The sequence below is a fragment of the Dryobates pubescens genome, chromosome 9 (assembly GCF_014839835.1).
Source record: "Dryobates pubescens isolate bDryPub1 chromosome 9, bDryPub1.pri, whole genome shotgun sequence".
NCBI classification, from domain to species: Eukaryota; Metazoa; Chordata; class Aves; order Piciformes; family Picidae; genus Dryobates; species Dryobates pubescens.
The window spans coordinates 21,691,291-21,717,284 of NC_071620.1; the positions used below are offsets into that span (position 1 = coordinate 21,691,291).

At 41.5% G+C, this 25,994-nt stretch overlaps 1 protein-coding gene across 5 annotated transcripts in view; it reads right to left on the reverse strand.

Moving 5' to 3' along the window:
- VWC2 (von Willebrand factor C domain containing 2) overlaps positions 1 to 25,994 on the reverse strand; it is a 75,228-nt gene that overhangs the window by 26,209 nt on the left and 23,025 nt on the right. Inside the window, exon 4 of one of the 5 annotated variants that reach the window (XM_054164108.1) lies at positions 18,701 to 18,809. The exons of the other annotated variants lie outside the window; for them this stretch is intronic. Within the exon in view, the coding sequence (XP_054020083.1) occupies positions 18,733 to 18,809 (77 nt within the window). The 3' untranslated portion in view covers positions 18,701 to 18,732. Of the gene's footprint in view, positions 1 to 18,700; positions 18,810 to 25,994 lie in introns of those variants that run through there. 5 annotated transcript variants of the gene reach the window in all.

Sequence of the window (25,994 nt, forward strand, 5' to 3'; positions counted from 1 at the left end):
ACCAATTATCAGCAGAGAATGCCCAAGCCACTCACCTACAGAAGCAATATCACCTGTAACCCTGAAAATCTTGAAGCGATTTTCTGAACCTTCTCCTCCTCTTCCTCCTCTTGCAACACCACAACTGTACACTACAGTTGTACCTACTTCCCTGTCAGCCTGCCCCTGCTTTTGCATGGGCATGTGTTCCCATCAGTCCAAAAATCTAAGATGGAGTCATTTGTCAAGCTGTGTTTTAAAGAACTGCTTTCATCATGTGTTAAATCAAATTATGGACAAAAAATTTGTTCAACAGCAAATTAATGTGCCTGCCTGGAGAATAAGTCATAGCAAATTTTTGCCAATTAAAACTGCAGCGACCACCTCTGTAATGCACCACTTTGATGTAAAACTGCTTTGGGCTCAGGTTTACACTGAACTCCCTAATTGCTGTCCTTTTAATAGCTCCTTGCAGCAGTCAAATGGGTCACTTCCAAGCTACCCGACATCAGTCCTATTTAACCAAACATTTGTTGGCATTCATCATTGTGATATTAGAGCACCTTGTAAATGACATAACCTCAGCATTTAGCTTAGCCCCCCACCCTTTTTTTTAAATCCAAATCCCATGGAGCCATTTCTAATGGTTACAATATAAAAGACTGATACTACAGTTTGTCCTGGAAGCCTTGAGAATCATGACATTATACAAACAGCTGTGCTGCCTGAGATCTTGGGTGCACCTTCATCAGCCATGGGGAAATACATGAGGACAGAGCAAGTACATGTATCCAGCTTACAGCACTTTCTGAATCAGAAACTTTGTAAATGTCTCCTGTATCATGCTTCCCTTCCCTCTCATCACCTCACCTGCAGGCTTATGAGGCCAGTTCTGGACCCCCACCACCCCTGCTGACCTCCCTAGACCTAGGTCTGCTACCTTCTTTTTGAAATGCAAGGACCAGACCTGTGCATGACACTCAAGTTGTAGAACCACCGTGTACACAGTGATATTCCCTGTTTTGTTTTCTATTTCCCCCATACTTCCTAACATTTGCCTTACTTTTGTGACTACTGACGAAAAAGTTGAGCTGACATTTTTATGACATCAGGAATTTTATAGTAGATAGAAACCTTGTAGAAACAAACATTTCACTACACAAACATTTACTTGAAATGTTTGTAGAACAAACATTTCAAGTAAAATCTGCTGCTGCCTTTCTGCGTTATGGAAAGGTTTCACTTCACAGCAATACTACCTGACAGTCTTCCATGTACTGCAAGTGTTAACTGTTGTTCAGTAATTTCTGCAACATGCCAGAGAAAGTGAAGCCTTCCCTCCCACCTTTCAGATCTTTGTTCTTTCTGATGTTTCAGGACTTCCTCCAGGAACTACTGCAGATGCCAGAGAAACTAACAAAATATGGATCTAGGAGAAGAGATGTAGACAAGCTCCCTGACTGCATCTCAAGCTGTCTGCCACTGCAGATGACTGGAGATGCCACAACATAAACCCAAGGTCTCTTCTGACCCCTAACTGGAATCTACACTGGGGAGCTAGGACAGCCAAGGACCAAAACACAGATAAAGGGTGGCAGCACCTGCCTCCCAGCACACTGGGACACAAAGTCCCTTACACACCTGCTGATATATTTCAGATGGGCTTTGAAGTGTGCTAACATAGCATGGCAAGACAAAATAAGGCTGCTCTGCCATGGAGCACTGTAAGCAAGATTATTGTGATGCAGGCATCACCTTCCTCATCCCTCTCAAATCTCATCACTTACTGCAGAGATAGTATTGGTACCTAATTTGTGCCCTTCCAATCTCTAATCTCTTCTAAAGGGCCTGTATCTCCCTGAATTTTGCTTCCCTCTCTTGTGGCCATATATAATATGTCTATCTCCTGTGAAATGTTGGCTCAGAAGATAAAGCACAAAAAGCAGCTGTCAAAAGTATTCTGTTAGTAGGATTACAGCAGACTCTCATTCTCTCACAAAAAATAAGTTCATCACCCCTGCTGCTGTCACAATTCTGACCGCTCCCAATCCAGTACAACCTTTTACGTGCCTCAGTACCTTTGGATGTTACTGAACCAAATCCAAAAGAGAGTTTTCGATTATAGAAGGAGGATTCAGGTAGACTCAATTTTAAAAGCAATTTGGTACTCTGAAGAATCGACCATGTACTATTTCTCTGGTTTAGCAATACATGAAGATACTGGCAGGCAGAGAACCATGCCAAATATCCTAGCAGACTTACAGTAATTGTGTATATACACATACACAAAACCCAGGTATTTATCCATTCTTCAATTTTACCTAGATGCTATAGGAAGTGACAAAAACCCCAGTGTGTGCAATGTGCTACCTTTCAATAAAGCCACATTTTGTTCATGCCAGATAATGCCTTGGAGCTTTTAGGAATAACAAAACCCCTCCCTCTGTTAGGATCAAGTTTGGTTAGATGCACAGGGAACTGACAGATTGGAAGAAAATCTGCCAAGGGCAAAACAATTAAAAAAATATCATTTTGCCACCTAATTTAGAAGGACGGGTATAACAGCATCTGCCATGAGTGAACAGACAGAAGAAATCTCAGTTAAGTTCTCCTGGAATGATCATGTCTGCAGTGGCACTGCTGTGACAAAGTGCGTTTCAAACCTTCAGCATTTGCTGTAGTTTGAGTGACTCTGTATGTGTGCAGGTATGTATGCACATGCTTTAATCTGGAAGATAAAACAAGCTATAAGCGTACTTCGGTTTTAATAGGCTGCTTATGTGACTCTCAAGCCCTGTTTATGATTAAGTTCTGTTGTTTTACTTTTTTACTTAGCATGTGTGACAGCACTATTGATTAATGTTTCAGCCCCAGTCCTAGAAATTGGAGGAATGTCCAAATTTCCACAGAACACAAAACAAAGCTACCACAGGCACTGAACCGATCCCTTCCACCACTGCTTCTTCCCAACTCCACTGCCTTGTACTTTGTGGCGACGTTAGCATCCCTGGAGTGACAACACCAAATGCTGTTGAAACCAGGGCTGCATGGTTACTTCCATACAGATAAAAACTGCTTGCAGGGGAAGGGAACAGTCCGTAATTGTGCCACAGCCACTGTCCCCTGGGATTTTCCTATGTGTTGAGAGAGCACAGGTTTAGATATCTGCATTTTGTGTACTGAACAAAAAAAACCCCGAAGGAATATTGAACACTACACAATCCAATAGCACTTGAACCAAACAGAAAGTCTCAGAACATAAAAGGGCCCAATTAAATAGGAGGCTTGAGCACCATAAAAATAAACTAAATCGAACAACTTCCTTTACAGAAGAAAATATAGAAAGGCTTGAATACTCTGCTTAAAGTGATTTTCAGAAGTCCTACAAGTGACTTGTAAAAGGATACTCTGTTCCATCCAGAAACAGCACCAATTATAAGTAAGCTGAACATTTTGTACATCTTACAGAAAATTATATAAACACTTAGAAGCCAGCAGGCCATGCATCAATTTTGCACTCATCTTTCTTGCAGCTGTCACCACCCCAGTGATTAGAGAATCTGAGACACAAGGCTTGAACGCATCAGGAAGAACTCACATCTGATGTCTCCTACAAGAGAACCCCTCAGGGGCTGGCACTTCTCACCTGCTGCCCAGCTGACTGCCACCTCTGCCTGCTGAGATCAGGTTTTCACTGATATGACTCTCATACAAAGCTGTCTGCCTGGGCTCCCCCAGTACTCTGCTCCCCTATGTACCAGACAGGCCAGACATGAACCAGCCAGGGCTAAAGCTAGCCTACAAGAGGTGAGGGTGGTTTCAGTCTATGAAATGCCCTTCACCACAGCACGGTGGTAGAGCAGAGCCCAGAAGCTGAATGGGGGCAGAGACACCCAGCAAAAGCACTGACTGCTTGCTTGTGCCCAGAGAAGGCACAGAAAAACCAATGCATCACTAAATTTTCACTCAGATAGATACGGAAACTGCAGAAGCAGTCAGGCACTACAGGGCAAATGGACTGACAGAGGTCGGATGCCATGTGGGTTACAGTGGGATAAGCTGCTGCCCACCCCAGCACTTGCAGCATGGGGCCTTAAGAGCTCTGCCGCCAAGATTAACAGGGCTAATCCTTTCCCTTCTTAAACTGTGACCTTGCAGGGCTCAGGGGAGCTACTGGAGGCCTGGTGAAAGACCTGCTCAGCTCCAAGTCATATTCTTTGCACTAGGAAACACAAGCTTCAGACTAAGCAAGCTGTGTGAAATGCAAATTTAAATAGACACTGCACTTCCAAAAGCATGCGATACAGGACAGTAATTTAATGCATCAGAGACCTGCTGCAAACACTGGAACTCAAAGCACATTTCAATTAGCCAAAACACTGTACCACTAGTGGGCTGCAGTGTTGATCAGGTTGGTTAGTAAGGTTGCTGAGAAGCATACAGTAACTCCTGCAGTAATGCACAGACTGTGTATGTCCTGCAAAACATATTAATTGGAGGATGCCAATGAAGGAAAAGATTTTGAGAATGTCCTGGTTTGAGGCCAGGCAGATCCTCTTTTGCCCCTGAGAAGGGCAAAAGAATGACACTCACATGGATGGATTGCAGGAGTGATGGAAAGTTTAAATGGAAAAGCAGTGTTTTACAGAAGCTACAAGCATAGTGACAAAGATGCCCCAAAGCCTACAGTGTCCCCTATAGCACAGCCAAAAGCCTCCCAACGCTTCCATTCTCCCCACCTGAGGGTATGCCCAAAACCTCCAGGGCTCTTTCCCTCTACCCCTACCCCCACCCCCCCACCCCCCCACCTGCTAGGCTAGTCTCAGGCTGTCCAGGTCTGAGACTGGCCCCTCCACTTCTCCTGGCATTAGGTCTAGCCAGGCCTGAGAGGCCTTGAGATACCTCCCCACTGTTACCTGATAGGGAGCATCTCCCACAGGAGCAGAGAGGGAAGAAAGAGGAAGATAATGACTTTGCAGCTGGATTTATAGGGTGAGGGATTTATAGGTATCAAATACTCTGTTTCCTCTGTCCACCCTACAAGACTGGGCACTTGGGACACCAGAGGTGTGACTTATGTGGTAGTAACAGGAGGCACCCAGCCTAAACTGCCACAGAGAATTATTATGAAAAAAATATCCCTAAATACTTTAGCTAAATTGAAAGCTAAAGTAATACTAATGTACAGTACAATGCTGCTTTGACAATGGAGTGGAATCTAAATCAGTGTATTTTCCCAGTCATCATAAAATACTAGGTAGTGAGAATATAGTATACAAGGAATTATTCAGTCAAAGCAACAAAACATCAGTCAAGCATCAGCTGTTTGGTTGTTTTTTTCCACGCAATTTTAGAATAAACTGAACACTTAAATCAGGAGTTATCTTTCTTACTGAAAATGATTTATATCAGCACACTTAGCATAGCTTCATTCAATTCCAGAAAGACCGTCACATCAGGCAGTAACAACTCTCCCAATTAAACAGTCCCCTTATCAAATTTTTATGATGACTTGGTTTGGCTTTTATGTTATTATGGACTTTTTTTATCATAACTTCAGGGTTTTTTCCTTTTGGTTACAACCCTTCCTGTCCCTGGTACCCTGAGCAGCTCTGCTCCTATGGTAGGTCAGGATACGACTCAGGGAAAGTCTGGTATCAATCCCTACTCCAGCACACTCCTCTCCTGGACAGTCACAGCCCTGGGGATAAGTCACTCAGCACTCAACCTTGCCACCTAAACCAGTGGGATCTGGTATAAGCCAGTTATCTGCAGCCCCTGCAAATGAAGAGAAAGGAGGAGTCATCTCCATGGGGAAGTCATCACAACTCCTTCAGACACATGCTGCCAGGATGGGTCAGGAGCCTGATGTACAAATGTAGCAGTACATCCAAAACCCCCTCTCCCACAAAGATGGAATGGAGAGGAAACACTGAGACTGGGATGAAGGGAGCCAAGGTAGAGATACCTCCCCTTCCCAGGCTTTTAGACCAGTAGATTTCACATGGGCCTTTCCCCCAAGCCATGCATCCTGTCAGGCACAGATCCTGCACAGGGTTACATCTGGGCATGTTTAAGCAGAGAACTGATGGTTATCAGTTCTAGCCTTTGTGTGGTGACAATTTTGACAAAAATTAGCTAGTTGTATAAAATCTGTGGGCTGCAGAGCACAAGGTTCTTTTCTCTTGGGTTTTCCCCACCACACACAGAGATTATAAGCAGCAGCAGTTTCAGGAGGATTTTCTGATAAAAAGACACCAGAGAAATTCCCACAATCGGCAGGCAGTAAATTGATATATTCCTGAACACTTTTAGAAAATTCTTACCTTTTGTTAGTAGGAGTAATATACTGATTTTGGATTTATCTTTTCCCAGTAGTGTTCTCAAACTATTTGTAACCACTCCCATATTCTGAAGACATTCTCCACTGAACATACCAAACCTGTACTATATTTTATAACATCTGTACATAGTTACGTGGAAGGTGGAGCCATATTAATAAGTAATTTTTATTAATTCCCCACCTTATCCCTCTTTATTCATAACAAGTTGTCCCTTTCATCAGCACATACTCCATCATCTTTCAGACAGTTTCTGACATGGGCTCATATTGATTTATTACCTCATCCAGATCCTGCACAGAGGTGCTAAAATGACATAGGAGTAGGAAAGGATGTGTCAAATAATAGCTTTTATTCTGTTGATCAGAATCTGTCAACAAGTCAGAGCCGCAAATTTAAGACCCCATTCCTGAGGACACTTCCTATATTCAACTTGGGACCATGTCTAAAGACAGCTATTTAGAAATGCAACCAGGAACTAATTAAATCTAAATATAAGTTGCAACATGGAAATTGCTGGCTAAGAGAAGCTAATTCCCTCTTGCTTACATATGCATCACCCTTACACAACTAACAAATCAACAACTAACTTGCAGAGACGCTTTTGGAAACCAGATGAGAGAAGGGTGTTGGAAAAAACAAGTTACAGGGATTGCAAGAAGGAAGGAAAAGGGCAGGAAAACAAGCAGAGCAACAGGCAAAATGATTCTACAGGATCATCTTTATGGAGATAAAAAGACAGGTGATCTGAAGTGGGAGACAAGAATTATGAAAGATACAAGAACCATTATGTTAAATGCAAAGATTGTCTCTGTAAGACTCAAATCCTTTCATCTCAGACAACTGCAGCAGCACAGACATGGCATGTCACTCACAGGGGCAGACATAAAAGGACATACATGCTCCAGAAGAAATCTTCCACACAATATCACTCATTTTTCTTTTCTGGTGTCTGACTCCTACATTTATTTTTCCATGTGACGCAAAGTTAAGATCATCATTTGATACTGCAATGCTTTTCTCCTGGGGTGTCATCATCACACTTTTTCTATTAAACAGGCATGCAAAATTCAGAAGAGTACAGCAAAGGAATCAATAGCCTTAAAGCAGACAGATTTGTATGTATGTGCATGTATGTTAGCTGGGTCAAAGTCTAGAGAAAGAAACAGTAGGTGCTGATGACAAGCTGAATGATTTCTTCAACATTCCCACAGAAACTTTCTAAGAGGTACCAGTGGATCTGGTTTGCATTTTCAGCCATCAACCATAAAGTCAGAGGGCTGGCTGTTTTGGCCAGGAAGCAACAGTTTGTCTCGGACAGTAGGATACAGAGACACCTTCAAAACAAATAGGTCTCATTTAGAGTCCAGTATGTTTAGCCAATGCAAGCTCACAATGTAAGCAGCCAAAATTTACATAAAGGCAGTTACAAAGATGTCTGCTCCTCTAAGATGACAGACAAGGTATTTCCAGTCAGCGACTAAACTACTTAAATGTCCTACCTCCAAGCTAAAAGCGTATGAGGATGCAGGCACTACCAGCATTATTGAAGCTCCTGCTCACAGAAGCCATCAAGCTCCAGCTACAATACTCTGGGAAAAATTAGAAATCAGATCAGGCCTTTCATTCAATTAACAGCACAGAAAACTGTCCTAACAAAAATCAAACTAGTTTCCAGGCAATAGACCCCAAAATGGCTGGAATTAAGAGGCTGTGCTGCTTCCTAGATGTCTTCCCCCCCCCACCCCCGCAACTAATCAAGTCCCTGAAGCAGTTACTGAGGCATGAAACGCAGTCTATGTATTTACATTAATAGAATTATTGTAAATCTACTCACAAATATTTCCACATATTATATGCTGCTTCTTGTAAAATTACCTCCAAAGGCAACCATTATGGAAATAAAAATTCCAGGGGAAAATCAGCTAGTGCTTTTATGTTTATCTGAAGCTTTGTTTGTTTTCTCCTAGGCGAAACCAGAGGCTTATGAAATTGTAAATGATTCCCAAGACACTTGGAACTGACTTTTATAAATCTTGGATCAGTGCAACAGAAAAAGATTAGTAAATAAAATGAAAGCAGCAAAATAAAAAAAAAAAAAATTACATTTTACTTTTCCAATGAAGTTATTACTACAAAATATCTTACAACCAACAAGTAAGTGCTTGATTTACTATTGCAGTGTTACCTGCTTCATTTTTCTTTGGGGTATTCTTCCACTTTATGGCAATAACTGCTCACCTGCCACAGAATAAGCATAAGGAAGCTGGTGTGGAGTATGTTAGTTTACAAACATGCTCTAGAAGACTAAACTAACTTAAAAGGAGGAGCTCTGAATTATAGAATAGATGAAAATGTTGTAAAATATGTGGGATTCAGAGATGTGGAAAGAGGACATATCCTGGAGAAGAATCAATGAAGAAGGAGTATCAGCCCAAGAGGAAGAAACCATAAATATCTCTGACTCATTCCCTTTAGTTAGGTGTCATTAATTCCTGTCATCCCATCAGGCTTAATGTGTCATTTACACATGTGCCACTGAAATTCTCTCACAAGATGAGAGCAACAATGACCACAGTGAGAAGAGCTCTCAAGGCTCTAACATTAGTAACACAAAGATACCCATGCATATTAATGCTCAATAATTAACACGGTGGTTCTGCAGTGATTTGAGTTGCACGCATATCTTTATCCACCAAATACTAAAAAGCCACTTGTAGTGCTGTATGAGCTGGCAAATACTTGTTTCTTCACAGACTCGGTGGCTTCATAAGCCTTGCCTATGTGTCCCTCCTCCCTCTTCTTGACAAAAGAAAGAGCGGTAGCTTTTTCAGTGTCTTCTCAGCAGTCAGCCCTATTCCCTCCACTGTGCTAGATGCTCTTCATATAGAATACACCAGGTTGGAAGAGACCTTCAAGATCATCGCGTCCAACCCATCAACCAATCCAACCCACCTAAACAACTAACCCATGGCACCAAGCACCCTATCAAGTCTCCTCCTGAACACCTTCAATGATGGCGACTCCACCACCTCCCCCGGCAGCCCATTCCAATGGGCAATCACTCTCTCTGTATAGAACTTCTTCCTAACATCCAACCTAAACCTCCCCTGGCACAGCCTGAGACTGTGTCCACTTGTTCTGGTACTGGCTGCCTGGGAGAAGAGACCAACATCTGCCTGTCTACAACCTCCCTTCAGGTAGTTGTAGAGAGTAATAAGGTCACCCCTGAGTCTCCTCTTCTCCAGGCTAAGCAACCCCAGCTCCCTCAGCCTCTCCTCATAGGGCTTGTGTTCCAAACCCCTCACCAACTTCGTGTTCTTTTCACATTTTCTATGTTTGCTGCAGCCTTCCTCAGATTTAGCGACCTGGACTGCATACATTCTCATGTGTGGGTCCAACAATGGGTAAAATGGCACTATACCTTATTCTCGTTATTCCTCTTGATTATAGACAACATTCCTGATTATGGGCAATATTTCATTGGATTTGTTGCCTGCCACCATACTTTAAGAATTGGTGATTTTGGAGGCCTCTCAGGGATCACTCCTAAACTGCAACTGCTGCCTCCTAACATTTAGATTACCCTGTGGGCATCACCATACACTGACCCTTGTCTTTCATCTTTTTACCCACTCCATTTCATGAGCAGCTCTTGGTGGCATTTGCTTCTGGTACAGCATCGAACTATCCAAAAGAGCTTTATACCATCCAAAACAAGTGCACACTCCATATTGCCAGTTCACTGATTAAGCTGTTGAATCCTACAGGAATCAACACAAGCACACCCTGGCCATCATGCTCCTTGCATTTTGTTTTATTGGACTTTCTTTCAGTGCATCTAACCATTTTTCAAACCCATACAATCTATTGACAGACAGGAGAAACTGCAGCAATGACTTCCAGAACCACACTCTGCGGTGCACAAAAAAACAAACCTACATCACTCTGCTTGCTTTGAGCCTTCACCTAGTAATTTCATTGAGCTAAACCAGATCTTTTAATGTGAGACACAGCAGAGCTGTTATTCAGAGGACAAACAGCTTTAGTTCTTGATACTAAGGATTTTTCTCCTTTATGATGCCTTCCAGTCAAGGATTTCAAACCACATCTTGGGACTTTTATATAAGATTAGCCAGAGGTCTACAAATTTATGTTTTGAGGTTCTGTTCACTTTCTTAAGCACAGTAATAGTGATGATTTTTAATACATTTTCCCATTTATATTTTGAAAAAGGGAAAATCACCTAAATTATTTAAATAAGTGATATTTTTTCCTAAAATTGCAGTACAGAGACACTATCCAATTTGTAACAACCACTAAAATACTCTTGCTTTCTAAAATTCACATAGGAATAATGTTTCCACTATGACTATTTATGGGCTAACAAGAGAATTTTATTTCTAAATTGCAATTAATTCATGCCCCCCTAATAATTTTAAAGGGAAATCTTGATCATAATGCTGTGAGTAAGATCACTTAAATGCTTTAAAATGACTAAAGCACTTTGGAATAGAACTTGTATATAGAATTTGTATGATTCCAGGCAAAGTACACCAAAGAACAAAATAAATCAAGGCGTTCCTTCCCTCAGAATGAGCATCTATTGATTTCTATCGTATTAGGAACAGTGCTCCAGGTAAAAAAACATCCCAGTACCAGGGTGAAATAATCTAGCTGCAAAGATCAGATTCCCTGAGGGAATCATATGCAAACAGAAGCAATGGCTCTTGAAAATGCCAGCAAGAAAAACTACTGTAAACAACACTGCAAACACCAGAACTGTCAAAGGATACTGGAACTAATCATGGTTCAATAGCTACACTGATAAATTTATATTTCAGATTTTAAGCCTTGGCATATTATGTCATTTTTCCTGGGTACAAAGTCTTAGCAAATAAACTCTACACTTGTGATTCTGAAACTCATATTTTAGCTAATTATGTCATAATTATTCATATTACATAAAAATGATGACAGGTAATGATTGAACACAGGTATTGATGAGTCAGAAAGAAGCAAACTCTTAAAATACTATAAAGAGTCAGATATAATGGAAGGTAGCAAATATATATGCTTTTTTTATCTTTGGAACTTCCTCTCAGTCTTCTTTTCGAAGTGGAGCTTTTAAGAGCCACTCTCAGTCTCTTATTCTTCCCAATACTTAATCTATCACAAGTTCTTCCTGCGCTTGACATTGCTTTTAAAAGACCATTTCTAACATAATTTTCTAGTTAAAGCCAGAAAAAAAGTCTAAAGAAGAGAGTTAGCCTGCTAGGTCATGCTTGACTACAATATGGACAGACTTCCTATGGCTTGTTTCCTTTCTATTAAAATAAAGATTTTAACAAAAGCTTCCACCCTTGCCACATTTACTTTTAACCCTCAAGATGCTACTCTGCTCCATGTCCAGTTTTAAAATATGGGCTCTCGGAAAAGACTGCAGGAAGATTGTGCAGGGCGTTCAACAATGGAGACTTAGAGAATAGAGCAAATAGGCCAAAGAGCAATAGAGGAGGAATGGGAATGGTAAAATAAATTGGAAAAACAGTAAAGAAATTAAACAAGTAAGGTTCCCATAAACCAATGTGCATGTCTGCATGTTCAAGAAACAGGGCCTAAGGCCTCAGAAAGCCTTCAAAAAAGCTCATGTAGTATAAATCAAACTTAAGAGCATCCTTTCTTGCTCCACCTCTCACAGGATAAGCACCTCCCACCTAAACATGTTTTCTCAGATCTACTCTATTGCCAAAACTACGTGCATTGTGGTGCCCAGTGCCAGCCTTGGTACATTTTTCTTACCAAGTCCCCACCTTCAAGAAGGACAAATTTGTGGGCAATTTTTCTACATTTTAATACCTCAATTCCATAACATAAAGTTATTGTAAACAAAGAGCTCCAAGTTCTCATTTTAAGCATTTGCCTTCACCTGTAATCTTTCCATCTCGGCCTATTCCAAAAACATCAACAGTATTTATTTCTTAGTTTTATCCCCTCCTGATTTCAGCAGCACATTTGGACAAATGTTTATTGGGGAATATACTCTCACTGTGTGAATGCACACAGTGCTCTCACTGATCTCTTGCAGAAATTTCAGTAACTCATGTGCCACCCAGACATCCCTAAAAGCACAACAACTGTTATCAATTAACACTGCCAGAAACTCTCACTTGTCAAAACAAAACCTGATTTACTCTTTACTCATTGACAATATTGGAGAAAGAAATTATCACTTGGAGACAGCTCCTTCAGTGAAAGTGCCTACTGCCAGGACCAATCAGTATGGATGGATATTCAATACTAACAGGAAGACTGGCAATTCAGTGGATCCCAAAGCAGCCCAGAGCTTTTGAAGTGAATTTGCAATCTTTCTTGCCAAATCAGTTACAGAATTATTTATTTCCCCTCTGATATTTCAAACCTGTAATCTATGGATACCTACAACTTTTATTAAAAATAACCCACAACAACAAAAAAGCTTAAGCATACACATATATTGATGGGTGGCATCATTAAGAATGTACTCATCACTCCTAGTGTACTACCATGAGACGGTCATCAAGGGCAAACCAGAAACAAATAGGCGCAACCCAAAAGTTTGCCACCTCAGGCTGTAACAACTTTGTATTACTGATTACAGCTCAATGACTTAGACTCAGGACATCTACCTATCTAGAAGCATAGATTGAAATATGCTTACCATGTATTATGGCAGCCTTTCAGTGGCATTTTCTGCTCAGGAAAGCCAGGAGCCAGAGCAATTAAAGCCATTACAGAATACTAATAAGGGAACATTACTAATGGGACTAAGCTGTGATCCTGCCATTAGCTTGTTAAAAGTAGGTGATTTTATACACAAATTATATCCCATCCTTGTCAATGAGATATTGAAATTACACCAATACTCACTGCAAGAGCAGGGTTTTCAAAAATTAGCAGTATGTGTATTCACACACACACAACTGTACGTATTGTAGTATATTGTTATAGAATGCATTGTACAGATAATTATTATACATTACATGACAGTGTAAAAGGAAAAATAGTATTTTTCTTAATATTCTTAATCAGGAATAAATTTTATGTATATGGTTCCAATATTAAAACACAATAGTAAACAGAAGGCTGCCAATGACAGTAGTTTCTTTTATATACTTGTCAAGATCTGGGTTTGCTGTGCTATGATCCACTAGAAACAACTGTGTGTGTTTGGTTTTGTTTTTTTTTTTCTCCTTTTTTTTTCTAACATTAAAGCAGTGTACCAGTTGCAAGGATATACACATGCTCTAGCTGTCTGCTAACCATCCTGAGAAAAGGAACATCAAAGTCCATGGGAGGGCATTAAGGACGTTCTCTCTGCCTGGTTCACTTTAAAGCACTTACTGCAAGAGCGTTCATCTCTAAGTGTTCTCCAGTCCACGGTGCAAGCTGAATAGTTGATTCTGTGAGTAAACAGGCTTTGTTCATCTGGCATGCAAACTCAAAGCAAAGGAAGGCAGAAAACAACTGACAAAGCTTTTCTTCTGCAAACCAAAATTTAAAGTTTAAGGCTTTGTCATTATTTGAGTTGCAAGTTGGGAGTTTTGTTTTTCAAAAAACACTAGGCTATCCAGAAATACTCAAACAAGAGTTCAGCCTCTGTCACAAAATAAATGAACACACACACAGAGTTGTTTCCCCACGTAGCCAGCACAGCACCCTCACACTTGCAGCACATTGGGTACCTTCATTGTTGCAGCGGAGCAAAACCAACCACACACAGGAGAACAATTTAGATGAATTAGCTCTCAGCTCTTTAGTTCCTGCTCTTGAACCTTTGCCTAAAAGAGAAACCACCGCTTTTTCAAGGAGCAGCAAGTCTACCTGGTTCAAAGCAGTATCTTTCAGGTCTCACTGAGGCTCAAGACTTTGTTGGGCTGCCATGCCAGGAGCCAAACTATGTCAGAATATTAATATTATTTGGCATATGCTTATGAGCAATTATAACAGAGATGGTATCTGTAAAACCACCTGTTCAGAATTGTTGTCATCCCCAAAAGACTATTAGCAGAGTCTGTGATCATCCCATACTAATTATAAAACATCCACTTTAATTCTGTCCTCCCCTTTTGAGGAAACTCTAATAATCAAATTGAAGAAAATATAGCAAAACTGTGACAGCATCTTGTGCAGAGAAATATGAGTTTGTGGTTCCCCGCTTCTGAAAGACTGAAAACTATTTACTGATGTGTAATCACCTTAACCACAAACTTCATGCAGGACTTCAATATAATGCCATTTGAACAAAACTGTAAGGAAATAAAATTGAAAGCCCATGAGTATTTAATTAATGCTTCCTGTGATGATAAAAATAGGGTGTGATTAAAGAGTACCTGGCCAGTGGAACTTCATATGGCTTCTTTCTTACAGTAGCTTTTATGAAGTCGTAATACTGAAATCATTAAACCCTTAAAGTATCAACATCATGTTTACTATCATGTCTTTAAAATAATTGGTCATTATCATTAAAACTTTAACCTGACTGCAACTTGAAGTGCATTCAATGTTGGAGATGAAATGTAAAACATTCATATTTTACATCATTTTTAACACTCTGTGATCTAAACCACCAAGGCATCAAAGACTGCACACATTCTAACAGAGGGTTTCCCAGTTTAGTGACACCTAGTTTTCCATTGCACTTTCCTGTTATGTCCCAAATCCTTCAGTATTCAGATTTATTTTAATTTCCATAAACTTGCAGCAAATAAAGACATGCAGTCCTAAACCTATGGCTGGGTGAATGACTTTTATTTCCTTTTCAAATAATCATTAGCTTCAAAGCACAGGCAAACGAGTCAGCAGTATTCCAAAGATGAATTCCAGAGAAAACAAATGAAAACTCTGACATGTCCACTCTCTGCTGCTGGTTTTGTCTTCATTTCCACTGGAGCTTAAAGTCACAGAATCACAGAATTTCAGGGGCTGGAAGGGACCCTGAAAGATCTTCTAGTCCAACCCTCCTGCCAGAGCAGGATCACCTACACCAGATTACACAGGAACACACCCAGGAGAGTTTTGAATATCTCCACAGAGTGAGACTCCACAACCTCCCTGGGCAGCCTGTTCCAGTGTTCCATCACCCTCACAGTGAAAAAAAAAATAAAAAATTACCTCCTATTTACATGAAACTTCCTATGCCTCAACTTCCACCCATTGCCCCTTGTCCTGTCACTGGGCACCACCAAGAGGCGGCTGGCTCCATCCTCTTGGGGCTCATCCTTCACATATTTATAAACACTAATGACGTCACCTTTCAGTCTCCCCTTGTCCAAGCCCCAGCTCCCTCAGTCTCTTGTACAGAAGATGCTCCATTCCCTTAATCATCCTTGTGGCTCTGTGCTAGACTCTTTCAAGTCTTTCCTGAACAGAGGGGCTTAGAATGGGACACAATATTCCAGATGCAGCCTCACCAGGGCAGAGTAGAGGGGGAGGAGGACCTCTCTCAACCTACCAGTCACAACCCTTCTAATCCACCCCAGAATGGCATTGGCCTTCTTGGACACAAGAGCACATTGCTGGCTCATGGTCATTCATCCATCCATCCACCAGGACCCCCACGTCCCTTTCCCCTTGACTGTTCTCCAGCACATCAGTTCCCAATCTATACTGGTGCATGGAGTTGTTCCTTCCCAGGTGCAGGACTTGCACTTGTTGAACTTCAGGCGCACTTACCCTTGTTGAACTTCAAATTGCTCCCTGCCCACCCCAGCCTGTCCAAATCTCGCTGAATGGCAGCACAGCCCTCTGGTGGGTCAGAGGCTCCACCTAGCTTTGTGTCACCAGGAAGCTTGCTGACAGTGCACTCTGCACCCTCAGCCAGGTCACTGATAAATATATTTAACGGTACCAGTACTGACCCCTGAGGGAGTCCACTAGACACAAGCCTCCAACTAGACTCCAGCCCATTGACCACAACTCTGATTTCTTTCCTTCAACCAGTTCCCAATCCACCTCACTACCTGATTATCCAGACCACACTGCCTCAGTTTAATTGCAAGGATGTTGTGGAAGACCATGTCAAATGCCTTACTGAAATCAAGATAAGCCTGCAATTGGCACCAGTCCTGCAGCCAGGCATTAATCTGCTGGAGGTTACATATTAGGAAGCACTTCCTCACAGTAAAGGTGATTAGGCACTGGAATGGACTGCCCAGGCAGGTGGTGGAGTCAGTGTTCCTGGAGGTCTTTAAGAAAAGATTGGATGTGGTACTTGGTGGCATGGTTTAGCTGATGTTGTGGTGTTAGGTCATAGGCTGGACTTGATGATCTCGGAGGTATTTTCCAGCCTCAATAATTCCATCATTACAGAATATTTCAAATTCTATTTGAAACAGAAAGAAAAATATTTATACAAGCAGTAGGTGTACAATAGAAAAAATTACTTTTGCTTGTAGTATTGAATTTCCAGTAACTCCTCCAACCCCAGACTTGGTAGTTAAGTGCCAGATTTCCAACTGAAACAAATTATATGATTCTATAATAACAAGTCCAAACTAATTCTTGTCTCACCACAGGATCACAGGATGTTAGGGGTTGGAAGGGACCTCTGGAGATAGAGTCCAACCTCCCTGCCAGAGCAGGAGCATAGAATCTAGTGCAGGTCACACAGGAATACATCCAGGAGTCTTGAAAGTCTCCAGAGAAGGAGATTCCACAACCCCTCTGGGGAGCCTGTCCCAGTGCTCTATGATCCTTACAGTAAAGGAGTTCTTTTTCATGTTAAGATGGAACTTCCTGTCCTGTAGTTCATATCCATAACTCAAACTGTTCCATCCCAAATTATCCATCTCCAAGCTGTGCAGGAAGCATTGATAAAATGTTTGAAATAAAAAGAGAGCAGCTTGGGCTCTGCAAGGAGACTTGTGACTGAAAACCTCAGCTGTCACTTTGAAGAGATGCTAGAATACAACCCCCCAACCCCTCCACATGGGTACAAACTCTGAACTGCAGCTGCAGAAAGGCCTGAAACACAAATTTATAGCGATAAAATAGTTCTTATTATATCACAATGCATGTTTCATTGTGACCTCACCGAGAAGAGCTGCTAAAAAGGAGGCAAGTTAAGTAATTGTTCCTTTTTACACATTCACCTTTATTTCTTACAAAGGCACAGCAGAATTCCAACAAGTTGTTCATTTACAAAGGCAGTTACCATTTTTCCAGCTCAGAAGCCAAACTTGATTTTTGAGGTACTATGAAGGCTTGTAAAGGAAGTCTGAAAATTAAGGTTAGTTGCTGACATAATCACCTTTAAATTAACATATTTCTGGAGAAAAAAATTACATCAGTAGACACAAGAGTATTTATTTCCATATATTTCAGTTTGTTTGGAAGCAAAGCCAGCTATTAACAACAGCCTGTCACAGAATCAGGGTGTGGTAAGGGTTGGAAAGGACCTCTGAAGATCATCTAGCCCAACTCTCCTAGAGTATTCTTCCTACTTTTTTTCTGAATCAAAATTTATTGAGTCAGGATGCAAAATTAGGCATGGATTACAGAATTTTCTTTCTGGAATGACATAATTTAATACCTCAAGACAACTTGTCTTTCAGTTATGGGTTCACTTCAGTGTTTCCACTACCTATACTTCAGACAAAGGCTAACTTTTGGTGAGCAATAGTATTGAAATAGCCAAACCCTTTCCACAAGTTCTGTGCGATTTTAAATGGTTCTTATGCCAGTAATTTTCATTCACTCTTTTCTTATATCAATATACAGATGACCTTATTTTCAAAATAAGGTGGCTTAAAATCCCCAAATCCATCAGTTCATCATACCTATCATATTAGGTTTTGATTTCTATGTACAGTAAAAAAAAAGTATGCCCTTAAAGATGCTGACTAGGTCTACTGGAAGGTATCCCTGCCTATGGCAAGGGGGTTGGAACTAGACCATAGAATCACCAGAGTTGGAAGTAGCATCTAAAGGTTATCTAGTTTAACACCCCCCTGCCTCCACCACCACCAGACTTCATCTTCCCAAGGTAGTTCCTGCTTCCCCCCCCCCCCCCTTTCATTTTCCCAAAGCAGCTCCTGTTCCTTCTACACCATCCTCCACCCTGCCTCAACAGCTCCTGCTCCACCACCACCATTTTTGTACCCATCCCAGAACCAGAGGCAAGACCCTTAACCAGCCAAGATACCACACAGAAGAGCTCAGCCCCAGTAAGAAGGCCCAGGCAGCAGCCATGGATGATATTGGAGTAGTCATCAACCCTATTCCTAACAGCCGGGGGGCCACCAGGCCCCCCGGCCTTTGTAGTCACCACCACCATCACCCAGTGTGCACCATAGGGACTCACCAGTGATGAGAGGAGGATCCTCAGCCCATAATGGGCTCAGCTTAGGGCTCCTGCCTTTCCTGAGGGGATTTAAAAAGGGGAGTGGGTGGGGAGGACAAAGTGGCAACACCTGGGGTGGGAGGAGACTCCAACAGAGCCCAGGTGCTCTGGGATTTGAGGAAAAAATGGGGGAAAATGGGGCGGGTGGAGTGGTAAAGGGGCAGTTATGGTGGGAAAGGGGAGGTGGTGGTGAAAGAAGGGGATTTTAAAATTACTTTGTTTTCCATAAATCTTTCCTAATGCACAACTGCAGTTCATGGTTTGCTTTGCCTCCATGCAAAAAGAACAAACCCATCAATACTTCATAAAAGAAAGCACAATGGTGGCTATCACAATGAAATCTTTCCACAATTATCATTTTGCTTGCCAGATCATTTCAGATCAAAAAAAGAAGTTTTAACAAAAACCCAAAAAGTTCTCTAGGAGTGAATTTTCTCCCTTGGGGAGCCTAGTGAAGCAGGGATGCTCACCTTGCTGCATGATTACAACATGAATAAATACTCTGCTGCAGGGCACAGATAGCAGCTCTCCTTCTCATCAATTAGGCCATAAGAGCAGTGCAAGGCCATGGCTGCAATTCCCTTTGAAGGTCTGGTTAAGCATTCTCCTTCATAGATTAATCAGGTCCATGAGAAGTTAAGGTCCATGCTTAGCACTCCTTGTGTCTTTCTTTCCTGCAGCGTATAGACACATAGAAAGATCTGGGTTGGAAGGGACCTCCAAAGCTCATCCAGTCCAACCAGCAGGGACATCTTCCACTACATCAGGTTGTCTAGACCCCTGTTGAGACATTCATAAGCTCCCCTCTCAGCCTTCTCTTCTCCAGACTAAACAGCCACTGGGCTCTCAGTCTTTCTTCACAGGAGAGATGTTCAAGTCCCTTCATCATCCTTGTAGCTTTCCACTGGACTCTCTCCAGTAGGTGCCTGTAGAATTCGTCGCTTCCCTGGGGAAATTATTCCAATGGCTGATCGTCATTTAACAATATTCCCCTTGTGTCCAGCTGGAATCTCCATAGGAGGAACTTGTGCCTGTTACCTCTCTTATTTTCCATGTGAATCCTTGTAAAAAAGAAGCCTCCAGTTTTTCCATTCCAGTGCCTAATCACCCTGAACCAATCTGAAAACAGAAATGAGCATCATGAAGACACAGTATTGCAGATGTGGCCTCACCAGGGCAGAGCAGAGGGGGAGGAGAACCTCTCAACCTACTAGCCACACCCCGTCTAATCCATCCCAGAATGGCATTGGCCTTCTTGGCCACAAGCGCACATTGCTGGCTCATGGTCAACCTTACATCCATTAGGACCCCCAGGTCCCTTTGCCTTCACTGCTCTCCAACAGCTCAGTCCCCAGTCTATACTGATACATGGGGTTGTTCTTTCCCAGGTGCAAGACTCTACATTTGCCCTTGTTGAATTTCATTAAATTTCTCCCTGCCCTGCTCTCCAGCCTATGTCTCACTGAGTGCCAGCACAACCCTCTTGTGTGTCAGACACTCCACCCAGTTTTGCGTCATCAGCAAACTTGCTGACAGTGCACTCTGCCCTCATCCAGGTCACTGACTGCACAGAACAAAGCTAAGGCTGAGATCTCAGTTGCAGATCTACCCTGGCTTGTCTTGCTGGGGTTGGCATTAGCTGCCGCAGCAGCCCACACCGTGCCTGCCCCTCCCGAGAGAGGCTGGCTCAGGGCAGGGGGGATCTGTCACTCCACATGGTGTGCTGATCCGTGCTGGTCCTGCCTTGGTATGCAGATCAAAGCTGAGACTGAGACTGCAGTTGCAGATCATAGAAAAGCTCAGGAGATGTGGCATAGATGGCTGGTTGGTGAGGTGGATTGCAAACTGGCTCGACAACAGAGTTCAGAGGGTTGTGACTGGTGGCACAGAGTCAACTTGGAGGCCTGTGGCCAGTGGTGGTCCCCAGGGATCAGTATTGGGTTCAATTTTATTCAATATCTTTATCAATGACCTGGATGAGGGGATTGAGAGTACCCTCAGCAAGTTTGCTGATGATATAAAACTGTGGGGGTTGGCTGACACCCCATCAGGCTGTGCAGTGCCCAGTGAGATCTGGACAGGCTGGAGAGCTGGGTGCAGGCAAATCTCATGAAGTTCAATAAGGACAGGTACAGGGTCCTGCATCTGGGGAGCAGTAACAATATGCACCAGTACAGGTTAGGAGCTGTCCAGCTGTAAAGCAGCTCCATGGAGAAAGACCTTGGAGTGCTGGTGGACAGCAAGTTCTCCATGGAACAGCAATGTGCCCTTGCAGCCATGAGAGCCAATGGTATCCTGGGGTGCATCAAGAAAAGTGTGTCCAGCAGGTCTAGGGAAGTTCTTCTACCTCTCTACTCTGCCCTGGTGAGACCACACCTGGAATACTGTCTCCAGTTTTGGACTCCCCAGTTCAAGAAAGACAGAGAACTGCTAGAAAGAATCCAACAAAGAGCCACGAGGATGATTAGGGCACTTTAGCATCTCCCTATGAAGAGTGACTGAGATCCCTGGGGCTCTTTAGTCTTGAGAAGACTACAGTCCAAACCAGTGAGTTAGAAGGTAGGCAATTAAAATTATACTAAACAACAAAAAACTCAGAGACAGCGCACCTTCATTTGGATGTAAATTCTTATCTAAGAATGCATGTTTGTATTTTTTTGGTGAATAAACCAGGCAGCAAGGAAATATTGATGGCACTAATAAATTCCTATGTTCACATGATAAACAGATTGGACAAACAAGTGGAAAGTTCCTCATTTACTTAAATATTTACACCTTCTTTGTGTCTTAATGAAAGTAATTACAGAAACTAAAGTCAGGGTCAAGTAAGCAAGCTTATTAAACTGGAATAAATGTAGAATCATAGAATTGCTTAGGCTGGAAAAGACCTTTAGGACTGAGTCAAACCATTAAACTAACACTACATGTCAATGAATAACTGCTTTTAAAGCTGTCCTGAAGGTTCCTTGCTTCATCTGCTGGCCAAGCATCCAGATAAATGGTTGACACTTTACTTTTTTTAGTACTTTCAAACTTCATGCTGGCACAGGGTAACCAATGTATTGTACTGAATCATCCCATTCATGAATAATAATAGCGATCAGAATTTGTCCTTCCATACTTGATACCCAGCCTTCAGTGCTAGCCAAATGCCCTGTTTTGTGTCTATAAAGGGTGATGTGTCAGGATGATAAAACTACTGCACGTACAGGACAGACAATTTATAAGTCTTGGACTTAATGGTTTGTGGATTGTGGCACTAAGAATTGTATTTACAAAAATAACAACATACTACTTATGACGAATACGCATTTAGACTGTAAACTTGTTAAAGCAGGGATTTGGGTTTTATTTTTCACTCATATAATACTTACTAGTTAATCTAGTCCTGATTCATGGATTCAGAGTTCTATTGCCAACATGGACAAGGCAAGCGCAAATGTCATGAAAGCTGCCCCAGAACTGGAAGCCTAAGCAAGAGGCAGTTTTGACCATGTGGTTTGTGGAAGGTAGCATTGAGATGCCACAATACACTGCTTGATCTGGTCAAGAAGTCTATGCTGGAAATTCTTTTTGAGCTACTTACACAAGGAAACATAAAATTATGCAAAATCATGAGTCATTTCATCCAAGCAATAAATCCATTATCACTGCTAAAAACTTTGCATGAGCTACAAGTGTCACCAGACAGATCAGACCCACATGTTTCAGCACGTCCCCCTTGAAATGGATGACATCTCCTGAAAATGAAAGAGTATGGAAAAGCAAATCATTCCTCTAACAACGATTTTTTTTCAGCCAACATCAGCTCCAATGGTGACAAAGAGAACTCAGCATCACGTCTTCCCTCAAACAACAGGGTGTAGGAACACCACGCTGGTTAAGACACCCTCAGATCCCCATTCCCTAAGTTTCTCACACTCCAGATGCTTGCCCTAGACACTGAAAATCTGGGAGTCCATCAAGTACATCACACAGATGTTGAACTTAAAAGATACTTTGCATGTAGGGCTGCTGCATTTTACAGCTTCTCCTCTTTACTCCACCAGTCTAAAAAAACCCCAAACCAATTTCCATGCTTGCAAAAGACAAAATGGTATCTTTACAATCTGCAGCAGTGAAACCTTTTACCATCATCAAAAATATCATGTCTGTTTAGCAAAAACAACTCAGAAATGAAACCATTCAATCTTTCCTTAAGTTCCTCTGCTGTTCACAATTAATTCCAAGGTCATGAAAAATCTATTGTGACTAAAGGCAATATCTAATTTAAAAAAACCCAAGCAAACTTAGAAGAAACGCCCCCCCAAACTATGAATTTTCAGATAATAGTTCTATTTCTCAAACACCTGAACGCCTTTACTGTCTGCATATCACTACCATCACTTTTTTTTTAAAATACACATTTAGCTGTGCCAAACCCCTCCTTTGTTTCACACATTTGAAATAAAATCTCCTGCCAAAGCAACAGAACTGTGCTGTGATGAAAGTCACTGTCAGATGCATGTAAAATTTCAATAAGCTCATCAATAAAATGGCTGCTTAGCTCCTGTCTTTAAGAGGAAAGTTTTAAGATGCTGATGGATGACTTTGTTGAGGATGATTAAAACAATGAAATAAATCTGATGCTCGTTGGAGTGTAGGAAAGACTCAAGAGAAGACACAATTTTCTCCTCTCTGCCTTGCGGAGTTATAGCCAGATAAGCAGATGCAGGGTTTGTGCAGAATATATGGTCACCATGGCTATGTTTTCCATGCCTCACACTCCCCAGTTCTTAACTTGCAAACACTTGAAAGTGATCCTGTGGCCACATACATTCTTGTCCCCCAAACACAATTAAGAACATACATCAGACTGCAAATAAAAGCAGCTCTTTTCTACCTCCCTATGGCTACACAACTTTTTTCTTCAGTGTGCCATGGTCTAATTCCCCCTCTCCCACGTTCCTTTACTTCTTCTCCAACCCTTCTTTCTCTTCATGTTTCTCTCTCATTTTTAACTCTTTCCCATCTCCTTTCCTTAAATCACTTAAGCACTATTTGAACCAAGATGTTGTAGAATTAAAGACCAGCTTAGATGATCAAGAAATAGCTGCAATTTTTACAGAAAGGAAGCAATGTTACTTTGTTTCATATAGCCAAGGTATGCCAGCCCTTCTCTGAGTTATTTTCCAAACAAAGGAACGATAAGCTCTTTGCTGAAACATTTCACATTTCAATGGTTACACTAGAAAAATCACCCACATTTTCATTGCATCACCAGAAGAGATGGGTTTATTCTCTCCACAAGTCTGCATGTTTACAAACACAGACATGACAAGGGCTAGCATATGCTGTTTTACCCATTTATGAAACTTTTCTAGACAGAGACAGGGGAAGAACCCAACAACCAAACAACTAAAAGCAAGCTTTTCCTTTGAGTTTCCACTCCTTTATCATAGTTTTTCAAAACCTCTAACTAACTGGTGCTCTAAACAGCTAATGTGCTAATCAGGACTATCCTGGAATACAATATTTTGCTTTATCACAGCTTAGCACGGCTTTGCTCTGTGCCTCCACAGGTATAGCTCATACTTGCGGGAAAATGGCCAGTGACAGAATTCAAGCTGCAAACCTGGTATCTACAGACCTATTTCAATCCCACTGGTGGTCTCAAAGCTCACGGAGAAAATACATAGACTGCACACCTGTTTCTGGTTAAACAAAGAGAATTGGATTTTTATCTGCCTGACCATCATCTTTTACATAGCACTGTTTTGTTGAGCCACTGATGAAAGAGCTTAGTAGCAGATAAAAGACAGTTTTGACTGAATTCACAGATTTATCTAAGATATTTTGTAGCAAGAAATATATTACATTATTTTCAGAGCTGAAATAGGATTACAAAGCATGGCCATGGATGCCTTAAAATATATATTTATATTATTGGATATGACTGAGTGGCTTCATTAACAACAATGTCTCTGAAGATTTAGGTTTTGCACAGTCTTGGTGAATGTTTAAATACACTGACTGTAAACCATATTAATATTGGCTGGCATTGTGAATGGATGACCTAGGAGAGAATGGAGAATTTTAGGAGTTTGTATGCTAATATATAACCATGAGTAAACAAGTTAATTTCCTTTATTATTCATGTCTTGTGTGTGCATGACTATGAACATATAATTATAGAATCAAAAAGGCTGGGAAAGACGTCCAAGATCATACATTGCAACCACTAACCTCGCCCTGCCAAAACCACCACTAAACTATGTCCCTAACTGCCACATCTACATGTTTTTTGAACACTTCCAGGGACAGAGATTCCATCAGTTGCCAAGGCAGCCTGTTTCAATCCTTAACCACTCTTCCAGTGAAGATATTTTTCTTAATATCCAATCTAAACCTCCCCTGGTGCAACTTGATGCCATCTCCTGGGAAAAGAGACCAAACACCTCACTACAACCTCCTTCCAAGTAGCTGTGGAGAGACGTAATGTCCCTTCTCTGGCATGGTACTTACTCCACTAGTGCTCTTTGTACACAATATTTGTGTACATTATAGAGGCAGCATGTGACAGAAATGCACTGGAGATGGTTAGGCTTTGCTTGTCTGTATAAAGACGTAAAATAAGACAATGTAATCTGTATGATGCTGCATCTTGAAGACCTGGAGGTCTTTCTGAAAAGTCCACCTAACATTTAATTGGTATCAGTAGAATGGAAAAAAGGTCTAAAATTTGAAAATAAATTCTGAACCAATACACAGATTTTAACTGTCCTTAAGACAGTCAAATAATTTAAAAAACAGAACAGGATGAAATCAAGAGTTCTTAGAGCAGCAGAGGAAGTTCTCCCCTTTAAGGTGCAGATGTGAACTTCAGTCCTTTCCCAGAGTGACTATTAAGGCTACCCTGGGTAGTGCAGCTGCCAAGAGATACCCTTCCATTCAACTGAGGAGTCAAAGCTGAATAAATAAGGTACTAACCACAGATTTCTTTGTGTACATGAACTGCAGCAACTTGTGTGCCTCAAGCACCCTTGCCAGATGGAATAATTAGGCTTAGACAGATCATTGACCTTCCTCATAAAAATACGCGAGAAACAGGCTGACTGAATAAATCTATGTCATGTTATCAAACCCCGAAACAATTCATCTGTACTGATTCATCCAGAAGCTTGATGTTCCTGTGGGTACATGTTGTGAGTTATCAAATCATTGGTGTTTGGGCATTTCTTGAATTTTCCTTATGGAAAAGGGCACTGATTGCTCACTGCTGGAACTATTCAGCTGTCTTTCTATAAGAATGA